This window comes from Artemia sp. Qi Xiang Cuo, chromosome 7, assembly GCF_049724085.1.
Source record: "Artemia sp. Qi Xiang Cuo chromosome 7, ASM4972408v1, whole genome shotgun sequence".
Taxonomy (NCBI): Eukaryota; Metazoa; Arthropoda; class Branchiopoda; order Anostraca; family Artemiidae; genus Artemia; species Artemia sp. Qi Xiang Cuo.
In genome coordinates, this window is record NC_142800.1 from 40,234,762 (window position 1) to 40,249,373 (window position 14,612).

General features: G+C 35.8%; 1 protein-coding gene across 2 annotated transcripts in view; it reads right to left on the reverse strand.

Annotated features, from left to right (window-relative positions):
- Positions 1–1,256: 1,256 nt before the first annotated feature.
- Positions 1,257–14,612, reverse strand: part of LOC148950268 (prolyl hydroxylase EGLN3-like) — a 72,756-nt gene continuing 59,400 nt past the window's right edge. The window contains exons 3-6 of one of the 2 annotated variants that reach the window (XM_089092273.1): positions 13,712–13,831; positions 10,589–10,728; positions 7,676–7,752; positions 1,257–1,548 (exon numbers count right to left, since the gene is read on the reverse strand). In XM_089092273.1, coding sequence (XP_088948399.1) covers positions 1,523–1,548; positions 7,676–7,752; positions 10,589–10,728; positions 13,712–13,831 — 363 coding nt within the window. In that variant the 3' untranslated portion in view covers positions 1,257–1,522. The remainder of the gene's footprint in view (positions 1,549–7,675; positions 7,753–10,588; positions 10,729–13,711; positions 13,832–14,612) is intronic. The other variant, XM_089092274.1, reaches the window with a different exon arrangement.

Sequence of the window (14,612 nt, forward strand, 5' to 3'; positions counted from 1 at the left end):
CGATTTTTCGTAGTTTTCGTCTGAAAAACTAAGATCATCCAATGAATTCCAAATATCACTTTAAAAATTCTGAGCTCGTTTTTGAATTAAGCACATAAAACTACATCAGAAAAATCCTCAAAATATTAGAAATTTGTCGTTATAATATTCTCAAAAAATGAACAAACTGAATTTAAAATAGAACATAGAATGAAACTGACCATTTTAACCGCAAAAAAGTACATTTTCGAATAACATTTTGCACGCATTATGCAGCATGTGCATTGCCGAAGCCTATAGCCGTGTTCTTGTTATGAAATAACCACTGTTCTTGATTTGTGCTTCGCCAAAAAGCCTTTTCTGGCCTTCACGGTTAGCAATTAGCACGCTTCAATAGTTCTCATTACAGTTTACAGACGCAGGTGAGAAGTATAGTAGAGTGCTAAAAGGGGAAACTGACAAACTTTCGCCTTCTTCATAGAAATGTAAATCACTGAAAAATTGCATTGGTGGTCCTTGAAGCCTCGTTTAATCCCTCTTCCCCCTAGAGAGTTTGAGTTTGGCCAATATTAGCTCCCTGACAAAAAAGTTCTGCGATGAGAACACACCGGAAAAACAAATCAAACAAGCGAACAAAAAAAATTACAGGAAATTTCTCCCACTGAACAAATAGGAAAAACCCAGATATCGCGGTAAAGATCTCTACTTTTTCTTGACGTTTCTATTTCTTTTCTTTAAGATCTCAACGTCTTTGGTACGGTACAAGAAAAAGGCTAGAAACTGCCAACGAAATAGAGAAAGTGAAAAATGAAAAATTTTGAGAGACAGAAAAAAAAGACGAAAGACTATGGGAAAACGGTAATTATAAAAATAAAACAAATTCTAATAGAAAGGAATGAAAACAGGCGAAAAAAAGAAGAAGAATTATGCATTATTATTTACATTTTTGTCAAAGAGCTCACGCACCGTAAAGGGGTAGCGTAGTTCATGGGTATCTGCGAGTGCGATCAATTGTTCCATATCGCCTGAAGTCTACTGTTGCAGTAGAGCTATACGACCACGCACACAACGGAGAATGGAACGGTAGGCTTCTAACCAGAGCTCCAGCCAAAAGGTTATGATTTCTACAATTTTCGCATTGGGCAAGAGAATAAATGTTTTCACTTTTAAACTGGGCCCTTTAAATGTATCGACATTTGCATTTGCAGGCAAGTCTTCAGGGATAAACAAAGTTGTATTATATCTACCATTATGCAGAAGTAAGATACAAAAGCGAATGAAATAACTGTTTCTTTATTAAAAGACAAAAAGATCTGTAACAACAATGTTTTAACAACACGGATATACACTTTATACAATAGAAAAATATTACTTATATTGATTTCAGGGACGTTGTCAACCTATAACACATGTAAATGCACATACACAAGTTCACAATCTTTTAAAGATGTATTGGTCATCAATGTTCGTCAATGGCAGAGATTGCCGACCGAAGACTTTTTCCCAATAAGAATTTGTCTTCTTCTCAGCCTAAATTTATGGGTTATTGAGATCCAAGGGCTGGTTTACCTGAAAGGAACGCAAATATCAACCAAGTATTGAAAATTGCTAATTAAGGCACGTGTCAATGTTATCGAGTCGAATTTATAAGAAGCGATTACATATAAAAGTTAGCTTTTAAGTGGGCCCTTAAATAGCCTTCTATGATATTCCAGTGCCCCACTAGTGGCGAATAAAAAAAAGATACACCAGTGCTACCATAGAAAAAAGCGATTTTCCTTGCTGTTATTGGTTGGGGAAAGGTTGTAATTTTATTTATCGGGTTTTACACAATAGCTATTCCAGTGGCGCACCTTTCATTTCAATCCGGCACCCTTTTTAAGGTGTTTCAGGCTGTTTTTCGAAATTCCTGTAAATTTGTTTTAAAATAATATTTTACTATTGCGATTAATTGAAGTAATAGTTACCATACCTGAGTCAACCAAAAATGACATTTATTTTTTCCCACTAGGCTGTATTTTTAAACACATTTTTAAAATTGTTGTTAATATGGGCAGTGGTTCGCTCTTTATTAGGTTGCAGAGGGGGTGTTAAAGAGAGATGGGCATGACATTTGAGAATATGTGAAACTGAAATTTGGTTGCAGGACATTATACAGAAATAAATAAACCATATTTCGACAATTTAGAAGTGAAGGAATAATTATTTTTCCAGGAGGAATTAGAGACAGTACAAAAGGATTAAAAAAGGATAAGGCCTGTGTGCTGATAGCGGGGCAAATGAGTTTTTAAATACGGTGATTGCACAGGTAGAGATAAATTACCTAAGATTTGAATATGATCTTTGAGAAGGGGAAATGCCTAGTCAGTTTAGGGAAACTTTAATTAAATCCTATTATAGGAAACCCCTTTATAATTACAGACATTAGGAAGCAAATTACTTAGCATAATGATACTTATTAGACTAGAATATGTTGTAGAAAAATATTCAAAAGAATAGCATGACTTCAGGAAGGGGGAAAAATACATCAACCAAATTTTCCTTCTTAGAATGATAATTGAGAAGTGTGTGGATCATCAGATCCATTATATCCTCAGTTTTATAGATTATGAAGAGGCTTTGACTCAGTTAATAGAAAAGCTTTAGTGAAGGTACTATCATTCAAGGCCGTGCCCAGGATTTTTTTTCGAAGGGGGTTTTACTCAAGGATTTTTTTCGGGAGGGGGGGGGTAAACAAAAAAAACGCATACAAAATTTGTTTATATCCATTTTTGTTACGTTTTTACGAGTCTAACAAACATTTCGGGAGGGGATTCGAATCACCCTAACCCCCCTCTGGGTAAGGCCCTACTATCATTGTACGGTATAACAGAGAAGTGACGTAAAAGTGATTAGTGCTATGTACGAAATTATGCACATGTCTGTTGCATAGATTACGTAGTTTTTGAAACGATAAAAATGTTTGCGAAATGATCAAATCTTGGAAGTCTTGAGAGTTCAGCGTGCAAGATGAAAATTAAAGTCAAGATGACTAAGTCGCTTACTTACTACTTCTTGCTACTTGCAGCAGGACCAGGAGCCAGGGATGGATCTAGGGGGGCAAGAGCCTCACCTGGCATCTGAAATTCAGATGTAATATGGTAATTGGTTTAACCATAAGCTCCCCATGCTCATGGCTAAACTTTTACCGACTAAGTCACTTAGACTAGGCATAAATGATGGGAAGTGTTATTAATAAATGGTGGGTGTCGTGAAGATCTAAAAAGGAGAATAGCCAAGACGCAGTGTGTGTTTTTCACAGTTGAAACAAGTTTGGAATAATAGGAAGATAAGTCTGCGAACTAAGATTAGAATGTTGGAAGCGACGATAATGACAGTGGTCTAGTATGGTTCTGAAGTGTGGACACTTCGAAAGGTTGAGGAAGATTTGCCAAATATTTTTCAGAGGAAATGTGTAAGGATAGTTATAGGTATGAGTTTGACTGGCGGCATATCGAACAATAAGTTGCTTTTACGAAAAGTGTGATTCGAAACCCACTTTCTAGGATAGGAACGAAATGAAAGAAATAATGCAACGAATAATGAAAGAAGGCTTAAGATGCTTACATAATGCCAAAGATTGTGTTTTTTGGCCATCCGCGTAGGGCCAAACGAAAAGAAGGTTTTCCCCAAAAGGCATTGTCAGAGGTCATAAGAAAGGATTTAAAATGGAATTTGAATAGCAGGGGAGGGGGTAAAAAGAGAAGCTTGAATAGATTCGCTGGAAGATAAGTGTGCCCAGCTCGGTTGGCCGGTTTGGTGCTGCAGTTAGATGGTAGAAGCGGTAATAACATTAGTTGTGTAATATCTCATAGAATTTTCTTCTTTTTTATATTTACAAAACAGTTACGTACTAGGCTGCATCTTGTGAATTACGGGTAGGCCAACAAACCAGGCTTGCCAGCAGATTTAGTTTTTTGGGGGATAGGGAATTAAAAAAAGGACCATTCCTTTCAACACAGTCCCTCTACAACCTAATGAGAAGCTACTTTCACTTCCAATAACTCTCTTCTTTGGTTCAAGTTACTCTATATGTGTGAAGACGAGGCAAGATGATGGACACTTAAGAAACGAATTTTGTTGCTTTGCTGTCCCTAAGTTTATACTTTCATTTTTCTTCTCAAAAAAAAAAAAAAATCATTTATGATGAGGATTTAGACTAATGATATGGCAATGCAGCTTTACTGTTATAAAAGGAATGAAAGAAAAATCACGCAACTGTTAAAACCTGTTGCAAATGCATGGTTTTCGCCGAATCTGATGGGAATTAGCACATAAATCGTAAAACATTCCCACTTTCAGTTTCAACATTCACTGTTGTAGTTCTTAAAAAAGACAAAATAATTGTTTATTTTGTAAGATGACTCTGATTAAGGTTGAAATAATTTAGCTTTGATCGTATTCCAAGATTGTGCAGAATACACATTGCAATTTCGCAAAGATGGCAGCAGCTTGACTTGACTTAAGTTCCACCCGTCCTTGGAGGTTGTTTTGGGGACTCTTCTTTCACCAATCTATATTCTATTGATGCATATACACTTTTATCTTCTGCAAGTTGGAGAAGATATGGTAGGCTAAGCGGCGAGAGGTTGTCTTTCCATCTCTTTGGGGGGGTACCCTCTAGGTCAGGAACCATGTACATGGCCTTCAAAGGCTGTTTTCGGGAGACCAGGCACCTTAGTGCCATTCAATTACATATACAACACTGAGGGACAAATAAAAATCTAGTGGAAACTGATCACGGATCCCACGCTTCAAATCTTCAAGGTTAAAGACGGATCTACTCAAGTCAAATGTTGAAACCGCGCTTTCAAGCTGAGAACTTTCACGAAGTGATACTATCTCCATCACCAACTACAATGCCTGAAGCTTTTAGTGCCAAGGACATTGAACTTAACACAATTTTTTCCCCTCCCCCCTCCTTTCTAAACTCATCTTAGGTATATTCATACATGAGAACTGCGATTTTCTAAGGTTTTTCTTTTGGCTGTTTTTAAAATATGCAGTTTTTAGGGCAGTATCACATTTTCGTCAGTGTTGCCACGTGGATGAGTTAAAATAAATAAGAAAAAATAATTAATTAAATCTAATATTATTTTCCGTTCACGAAAATTCAGATAATAAAAATTTCTTAACTCCCAAAAACAACTACTTCTTCAGAAGAAAGCTACACATTCTAAAGCTGTTTTGTGCCACGTGGTTTTAAATTATTTTTTGCTGATTTTTCACCGACTTTTTTTTGTGGCCTCACTACCACCAAAAACTGCATGGCTGCACATATTGCAATAGTTTCTACTTAAACAGTTCAAACGATCCGATTCATTTTCACAGTCCTTTGTATAACAGTTGATTCCACATTTAATAAAGAAATTCGAAGTCGAATAAATTTAAATTTTTTAATCAAGCAAGATCTTAACACAAAAAAGTGTCACATGCTAATGACCCTGAATGGCTCATTAGGAAAAGGGTAACACTATAAACCTAACTTTTCAGAAAGCGAATAAAACTTGTTTAGCTATTAAAATCGTGGATATACAAACAGAAAGTCCAATTTTACATGTTCCATAGTTGTTGCAGGTAATATTTTCTCAATATTCAAGGTCAAAATCATTATCAGTTTTAATAATATTTTGTTGTCATGGATTACTATTCTTTTCCTCTAAGTTCTTAAAGCAATAAAGTTAATGACCTTATCTAACTAAAAAAAAAAAAAATTAAACAGCCCGTTTAATTCTGCGAATAACATGCAATACCTTCACCATATAAGATATTGATGAGATTCAAGGTATAAAGTCGAATAACTTGTAAACGAGAAACACTTCACCTTAAAAAAAAAAGAAGCCAATATAGAATTCAAAATGAATTCCGACAAGGAACAATCTACTTAATTTACAACGACAAAGCACGGATAAATTAGGTTCCACAGATAGCCAACCAATACCAAACAAAATCACAATTTTCCTTTCTTGAACCATTAGGGGGTAAGTATTTTTTTTCTTTTTTTGTAAATTTCTGATCACTTTTATTACAGTAAAATGGAAAGTCCGTCATCATTTTCTATTATTATTAAGACTGCACGGAGGAATTAAGCTAGTTGTGCTTGATCTGTTTGCTTTAGTTACAAACAGACGAGTTATTCATAACACTTTTTACAAAATATTTCTCTTTTAGAAAAAATGAAACTATTGACAAGGGTGTCTCCAGGATCGTTGCTCGGGGCGGGGGGGGGACAAAAACTATAAAAAACACATAAAAAAATTTGCTTCTGTGCATTTTTGCTACGTTTTTATGAGTCAGACAAAAAATTGGGGGGAGGGGGTTCAAATCCAGTAACCCTTCCAACCCTGGATATGGCCTTATATATGGATAAGTCACTCTTCGTGCATTTGCTAATATGGCTCGGATCTCACTTTGAAAAACAAAGGTACGTAAAAAGAAGAATATTACATAACCTACCTAGAAATAGAGTCAATCTATAAGGCCTTATCTATCTGGTCTTCAGAGACCACTACTATTCTAAACAGAAAGTGCTTAAGCTAAGTAATTTCTACAGACCGATTTGGCATGCTCGTTTGTTTGAAAATATAAAAACGAAACAGTCTATCCAAGGACCCATTCACACTAAAATTTTATTAATACCAAGATTTAGCTAGCGCTAATTTGATCCAATCAGATTTTTCACAGAATTTTCTGCTTGGCTGAAAAATTCAATGATATATTCTGATTGGCTACAATTATGCCAGCCAAATCTCGGTAAAAATTTCATTTTCAATGGGGATTAAGGACATAAACCTAACGACTTAAATTATGATGAAAATATAATAGTTTAGAAACAAATTCGGGCTATATATTTGGACATTAGAGGGGGGGGGGTAAAGAAGAGCAGACAAACAATACGTAATCTAAACAAACCTATTTTAACCTAACCAAACTTATTTAACCTAATGAAAAAACGAAATATCATGAAAATAGAACACTTTGTCGGCAAAATTCCGAAAACTACAGCTTGGAAATATGCTCCCAGAACGCAGAAATATCCTCAAGAATCGCGTTAAAATAAACTCGGCCTTCTGTCTTTACTGCCGCCCGCCACATGTACTCTACTAAGTATGAATAATGTGCGTCGGTGCCGTTTGTTTCTCCGCTTTGCGGAACCCCACATTATCTCTACTTTTTGGGTAGAGGCGCCAGTTTCTGGGTTGACAAAATTATTTTTGTGGTTCCCTTACAAATGAGTGAAGCCTGCTTGTTCCAGCTCAGTTGTGCTGTAGCCCTTCCAACAATCTGAAATAATTCTTGAACGTCCGTGGTGAGACACAATATTCTATCACTAGTCAAAGCAAACTAACCGGTGTCCTCAAGAATCGCGTTAATAACGAACTAAAATGAACTAGGTTAAGAATCGCGTCAATAATGAACTTTTCTTTGTCTTTGAGACGATCAGCCGACGCCGAAGCTCCCAATTTAATAAATCACAAATGACCTTCAAAATTTTGATAATAAAGTGTTCTATTTTCGTCATAGTTTATTGTCACCAAAGTTCACTTCTCGAGTGTGTTTTATATAATAGATTAGGACCAAATCGAATTTGGAACAGGGGCACAAGTATATAAAAAACAGAAAGTGTTATACAAGTGAACAGAAAAACAACACTTACCAGAATTTTCTCGCTGATACCTAAGTCTTGCTTCTTCCCTCTCTTCAGCATCAAAATACCAGAGCGTTATAGCGTACCTAAAATCAAATTACATTCAAATAACATCTGGCAGCAAAACGTGAAAAGTAATTATTTTTTAACTAGCCAGTTAGCATGTCGGACGACAGGCAAAAAAGACGTAGTCGTTTATGAAGATCAGAGTTTCCCAAACACATAATTATAAGTCCCCTTACCCCCACCCCCTCCCCTCAAGAAAATTTCCCTAATAGTTTCGTTGCAAACCATTTTTACTTGATTCTTTCACTGAAGCAACTTCGCTTTGGCTCAAAGTTGACAGTGCTACAAAATCACGTAAGTAGGAAGCTACTTGTCATGCACGCTCTGGTTGTTTAGATGAAAAATTTCGGCACTTGTGAATTATAACTAAACCTGCGCGAGATACTGCACCAAAAAACAAGACAAACGGGTATTTGCTAGATAAATTCATGGCAAAGTATTGTTTCTCATTCAGTTTATATCACTTAAATGATTGTTTTTGGGTGGTTAGGGGGGAAGAGGTACCTAGGTTAGGTTAAGTTACGTATTTAATATATGCTATGCTTACCCCCACCCCCTCCTAATGTACAAATATATAGCCCAAATTTGTTTCTAAACTATTATAAATTCATCCTATTTTATTTCATTAACATTAACCAAACTTGACTTCTTTCGTGTATAGCGCTGGTTTAGTTATAATGCATAATAACCAAGGATTTTTATTCTGCACATTTTTTTAAAAGGCCTTCAGCGAGTTCAAAATCACAAGAAAATCCTTTTGCTTTCTGGAAGATTTCATCAATAGCTTCCTCAGTTCGCATGTCTGCGAACTGAGGAAGTACATAATCATTTTATTTCCTCTAGCTGCAATAAGACCAGTAGTTCTAGAAAAAACTCGGTTTATGGCGTGCATCTGCTCAGAACAGTGGCAGATCCAGGGGAGGGGCGAGGGGAGCACACGCCCCCCTAACGTAGTATAAAGTAGTGTAGTTTACTTAATTAACGCTTGCTCTTAGCGCAAGTTAATCGGATCAACCTATTTTGCGCCCCCTCTCCCCCTAAGACATATCCTGGATTCGTCCCTGGCTCAGAAAGAGATTCTATGGCACATAAATTATTTTCTGCTAGATGGCGTGTAAATACAAATTTAAACTTGCATAGTGTTGTTGCAAGTCCATGGGCCTTCCCTGTCGGTTTTCCGTCACTAGATGTTTTAGTAATTGATAAAATAGCTGAAATACAGTCATATCTATTCAGGCCCCTCTATCTATTCAGCACGGCCCTCTTGTAGCAGATGATTCCTCTAGATGAAGAACAGTTATGTCAGTGGCTTTCTGGGAATTAACATAAAGTTGATAGCACATACTGCTTTTTGTGATAAAACAGCACAGTCTTTGAAGATTGAAGACAAAATATTTCCCTCATCCCAGATTCTGGATGGAATCACCCAACGACAAAGCCAAGTCTAAGGACATATGAATAATTGTATGAGGTGCAATACGGGCTTCTATCTGACAATAGCTGTTTATGACAGTGACTCGATTGTGTAACATAATCTGACCAGTCGAGCCCTGCTTTCCGTACTTGATAGTCACTGAGCCTCGACGGACTTTTTGTATCAAGTTTTTCGGTGAAAGCAGCTAAGATCTCTTCGTTCCTCTTCCTCATTATAGAAGTGTCTACTAATTTAAACTGCAAGCTGTGTCTCTTTCTATATGTCTCTGGTTTTGTCAGCCATACCAGCAGAAAATTTCGTTTCCACATCCTCTTTACCGATATTGTGGCTTATCTCACTTCCAATAATAATTAAAATGAAGCCATTTTGTCATTCTGGACTTGCGTAATATCCGTACATTCTTTCTAGCTTAAATGGTAGAGTTCTTTCTAACTAATATTTTTGAAAAAACATTCTGTGACATTTTGAGAACAATGAGAACATTTTTGTAAACACAAAATTTTTCATAGGTAACATAGAACAAATATAAATATTGGCTACTGATTCATGGCCCTCTTAAACTCAGGGGACTACAGCCCTAGCCACCCCTCTCCCTAAATGACACAACTGCTCGCGCGATTATCTTAAGTGTTACGGACGCCAAACAATTAGATAAATTAATATACAGTAACTTCAAAAATGATTTGTTTAAATATAATTAGTCTCGCTCACGAAAAAGCTAATGGAATCCGCCATCTCTTCCCAATAAATTGCGCGACAATTCAAGAAAGAAAATCAGATCCCTTGACTAGCAGTAACATGCTTAGCTGATACCTCAATTAGAATAAGGCATATGGGCTGTGGCAGCATCACGGAATATTTGACATTTCTAGTAAAAAACAATGAGTCATATACACGCGTGTATACAGATGGAAAGGGCAAGAGATCCCCCCCTCTTCCGTGTAAGATTTATTCGAAGGAAACTTTAGCGGACAATTCCACGACAGGTCAATCCAAAACGATTAAAATTTAGGTAGTTTGTCTTGAATTGATTTTTTTGTAAGAAGCATTCGACTCCCTCCTCAGTCGTCGGATTTTTTTTCTGATCACCTCCAAATTCTGAACTTTGTGGACTAATGGACTCAAACATAGAAGTGGACATCAGAGAGATAAATTTGAATTGCACACATGTCCTCCTTCATTATACAGTTAGAACCTGCTGGTAAAAAAAAGAGCAATAGACAAAGACTGAAAAAAATAAAAAGGGAAAATTAAGTACACCTATACAAGTCATTCATATTAGATTAACAGCAATGGACCAGATGCACCGGATTCTTCATTTTTAAGATTTAATTTCCTCATGTCACGACAATATGATCGTAGTGGATGGCAAGGAAAGAGATAATGAGGAAAAGATCGAAAAAAGGAAATTATTGACTTACCTCGTCCTGTGAGCAGGCTGTACTTCATGGGGATTTCTTCTATCGGACCAAAAGAATAACATCCTATCAAATATTGGTTCAATATCCGCTACTTGATTTGCCCAACCAGCAGGAAATATTCGAAGAAGACCTCCGTCTTCCTAATGGAAAATTAAGAGTTAAACAGCGTTGCTGAATGGCTTTTTTCATTAGAAACATTTCCATTAGAAATATTAGTTTCGCTTGGCATTAAATTGCCTGTTAGTTTGTTTTAAGGCGCAACTGATGTCGAAGCTATCTTCATATCTCTACCATGTAAATTTTGTAATTTGTTTCGTATTTTGTAATTTGCTTTGATAAGTACTTTAGCGATTTTGTCGGCCTTTGTCTTGGTTTGTAGAAGAGGATGACATGAATATTTTGTTTGGAAAATATAAACTAAAGCCGACAGTTGTTTTCTCTGCCATTTCACATAAACTCAAAAATCGCTTTCGTGTTTGCTTTCTAAACTGCTACATTCGATATTGTCGTAATAGTATGAAAACATAGAGCAAAAAATGCCGTACAGAATATTTTTTTTCAAGTATTTTTTAAAATAAAAAAATAATACCTGCTAGCGAAATCGGAAAAGAAGTAACAAAAAGTGCAATAGCTGTCAAATTCTAGCACACCAAAATGCACAAAATAGGACAGGAGCTCTTCTACTTTGCACCGGATAAAAGTCATGTAGCCGCTATTATGTTTGAGGCCATTCCATATCTTCAAAATTATTTTACGAGCCTTACCGTCGGCTGACCGTTCCAAAAACAAAAGGGCCATTAGCTAATTTTCCCAATACCACAGGGAACTTCCAAAGCAGTCAAATTACTGAAATTATATTTCCTTAAAATTTTGGCAAGACTTGACAGGGGATCTTAAATGTGTCAACAGTTCGAAAAGGTAACGAGTGGCTAGTTTAAGATAAAGAAAAATATAATCTTTTACTAATTGTTAAGCAAAGCGCTTTCTATTCAAGGAACCTAAAGCATAAATAATACGCCCCCTGTGTTGGCAAGGTTTTCAATCAAAGTGGGTAGCATCGCAGGGAACTCTTGAAACTGTCAAATTACTCAAGTGGGTACTTGGGCATTATATGGGTCTTTCTAAAAAGTCAAGTTTGCCTAATGCTAATGAAATAAAATAGGATGAATATATAATAGTTTATAAACAAATTTGGGCTATATATTTGCACATTAGGGGGTGGGGTGGTTAAGCATAGCATATATTAAATACGTAACCTAACCTATCCTAGGTACCTTCCCCCCCTAAACCCCCCAAAAAAAACAGTTTAAATATCGTATACATAATGAAAACCACGCTATCATTGTATTACTCTATAGCGGTTAACCCGTCAAAAACGGGTTTTTCGTGATTGTTTTCCTTGTAAAGGTCCATATAGTGCCCAAGTACCCTCAAGTGATATCTCCTCTGACATAATTTTTAACGTTTTCGTGTAGCATACCTGCTACGAATTTGTCTTCTGTTCTGCTACTGCCCTTCCTGGACTTTAATAGAAAACTTTTAATCGAAACGTTTTCGTTTAATCGAAAAAACAAAATGCACATTCTAATTATGTAAGTTTCATTAAATCTAAATATTTCTATCCGGCAGAAAACGGGAGAAGTTAAATGGTTTTCCTAATATTTCCAGGGAAGCAGGAAGTTTTTTGTCGTTTATTCGGATCTCTTATTCAAGCTCTGCAAGTAATGGCAAGACCGCCCAATCAATTCGAAATGGTTTGACCACACAAACTAAAAAATATTACAATGGACTATATATTCATATATACTTATACTGTGCTATTGATCAAACTACTAGCATATCAAGATATGGGGGAAAAGGTAATAGGCGTGGTCGGTATTTGCCTGCTGTTCAAGCACATCGTGATAAATTCAAGGCAGGGTATTTCTCCTAAAAAATTTTCCTCCCTAGATTGATTTTAATTTTTGTATTTTCATTGCAAATACCCTTTTGGATATTTTCAGTGGGAAAAATTCAGTTTGGGGGGTACTGGCAAACAAAATGGAGGAGGGCTAAAGACCCGAGAGCGTGGGAGAATCTTATTTTACAATAGCCTTATCCCCAAACGCTGTCTCTGCATTCAAGGGAAACAATTGCGCTTAAATAACATAAAATCGCGGACGTCTAAAATCTAATATATAGATATTGCAGAAAAGAGTGAAAAATATGAATATTACAAACAAGAAAATTAACTCTCATGGACAGGGAAAGTCCAATTACTTCAATCTTTATAAATAGCTTTACACAGGATTGGTTATTTGAAAAGTTTTAGACTAACTAGGGAATTAAAGACACTTGCAGTTTTCAATCTATACCCCCCTCTAAAACATGCACGTAGCCGTAGGAGGTTAGTCAGAACGGCCCCTGAAATTCCAGTATTTTTACTCTTTCTTGGTATTATTAAGTTATTTTCATAAAATACATCCCATTGTTGCTTTTCTTGATGAGCTGATTTTGCTTTTATTGTCTCCCATCCCTCCCTAAAATGTGGGTTATCCTCAAATAAATTATTACGTTTACTTCCCGTTATTCTTTAGTTTCAAAGTAAACTAATAAACGAACATTTCATATAGACTTACTTCGATATTTGCGGTAACACCGGCATTAGTAACAGATATATAGCTAAAAATTGCCTTCAATAATAACAATAGCCTCTTTTTTTTAATAAGCAGAAACAGCTTAAATGTCTAATCCTGATACTATTTATTCGCCCATAACAGAATAATATAAGTCATCTTAGATTCTAAGCAACCAGTTGATACCTATACACCAACATTTAAACAATGAACTTAACCTAACACTTGGATACTGCTCTACAAAATAGCTAAAAAAATACAAATAATAACACTGATACAGCTTAAAAGAACAAATAAATTTGCCATCAATAATGACACTACCCGATGTTTTTTTTTTTTTTTCAATTAGCAGAAACAGTTTAAACGTCTAGTTCTGATAATATCTATTCGACCATTAGAGAATGATATAAGTCATCTAAGCAACCAGTTGATACCTTTACACGGATATTTAAATAATGAACTAAACGTTGAACTAAGTTAAAATAGGAAAAAAAATCTAAAAAATCACCTTAGAGTCCCAATTTTTATTCAAATAATAAATGCTAGTAATACATCTCCCGTCTTTGTTAGGATTATCGATATGCTTTACATAGTGACTTCCACTACCAGGGTAACATGCAACCATCGCCTAAAAACAAAAATTTATTTTTAGTTTAGTAGTCACTATGAAGTACAGAAGAGGAACCAACGCAGAAAAGCCCCAGGGTACTTGTGTACATAATGGTACACACTCGAGAAGTGAAGTTAGGTTAACCCTAATGGAATATACATAAATATGACGAAAATATAATATTTTAGAAATTAATTTGTGCTACATATTTGCACATTAGGGGGGTGGGATAAAGTATAGCGGGTCTGAATACAAAATGTGTTAGCTACAATTATTCTGCATATTATGAAGTAAGAATTGTTTTCTAACTTTCCGCTGTCCAAATAATTCACCCTCCCCCCCCTAATATGCAAATACATAGCCCAAATTATACAAGTCCAATGTATTCTGTCACCCGTCACTTTTTTTTCCACTGAGGGTAAGCTAAATGTCTTAATACAGCCAGATAAAACTAGTTTGTTCTCGAGTATGTACCATTCTGTACAAAAGTACCGACCCCAGTTTCTATTGCCCGTGACTTGCAATACTTCCTTTGATTCGCCTACCCTGTAACTACCCACTCAGCCGCAATAAATTCCTGGGTAGCTGCTACCTCCTAGGAATTATTTAAAAGAAAATGATTTATGGCTATAGAAACTACACAAAGATTAAGACGATCGTCTTAACAAGAACAAAGCCTAACCAAAAGTCTTTTCCTCATAAATTAGATTTTGAAATAGCAAAAAGATACACATCTGTTATTTAAAATACAATAACAAATTACAAATCAATTTCCAACACAAACTTTCGCAACCAGATT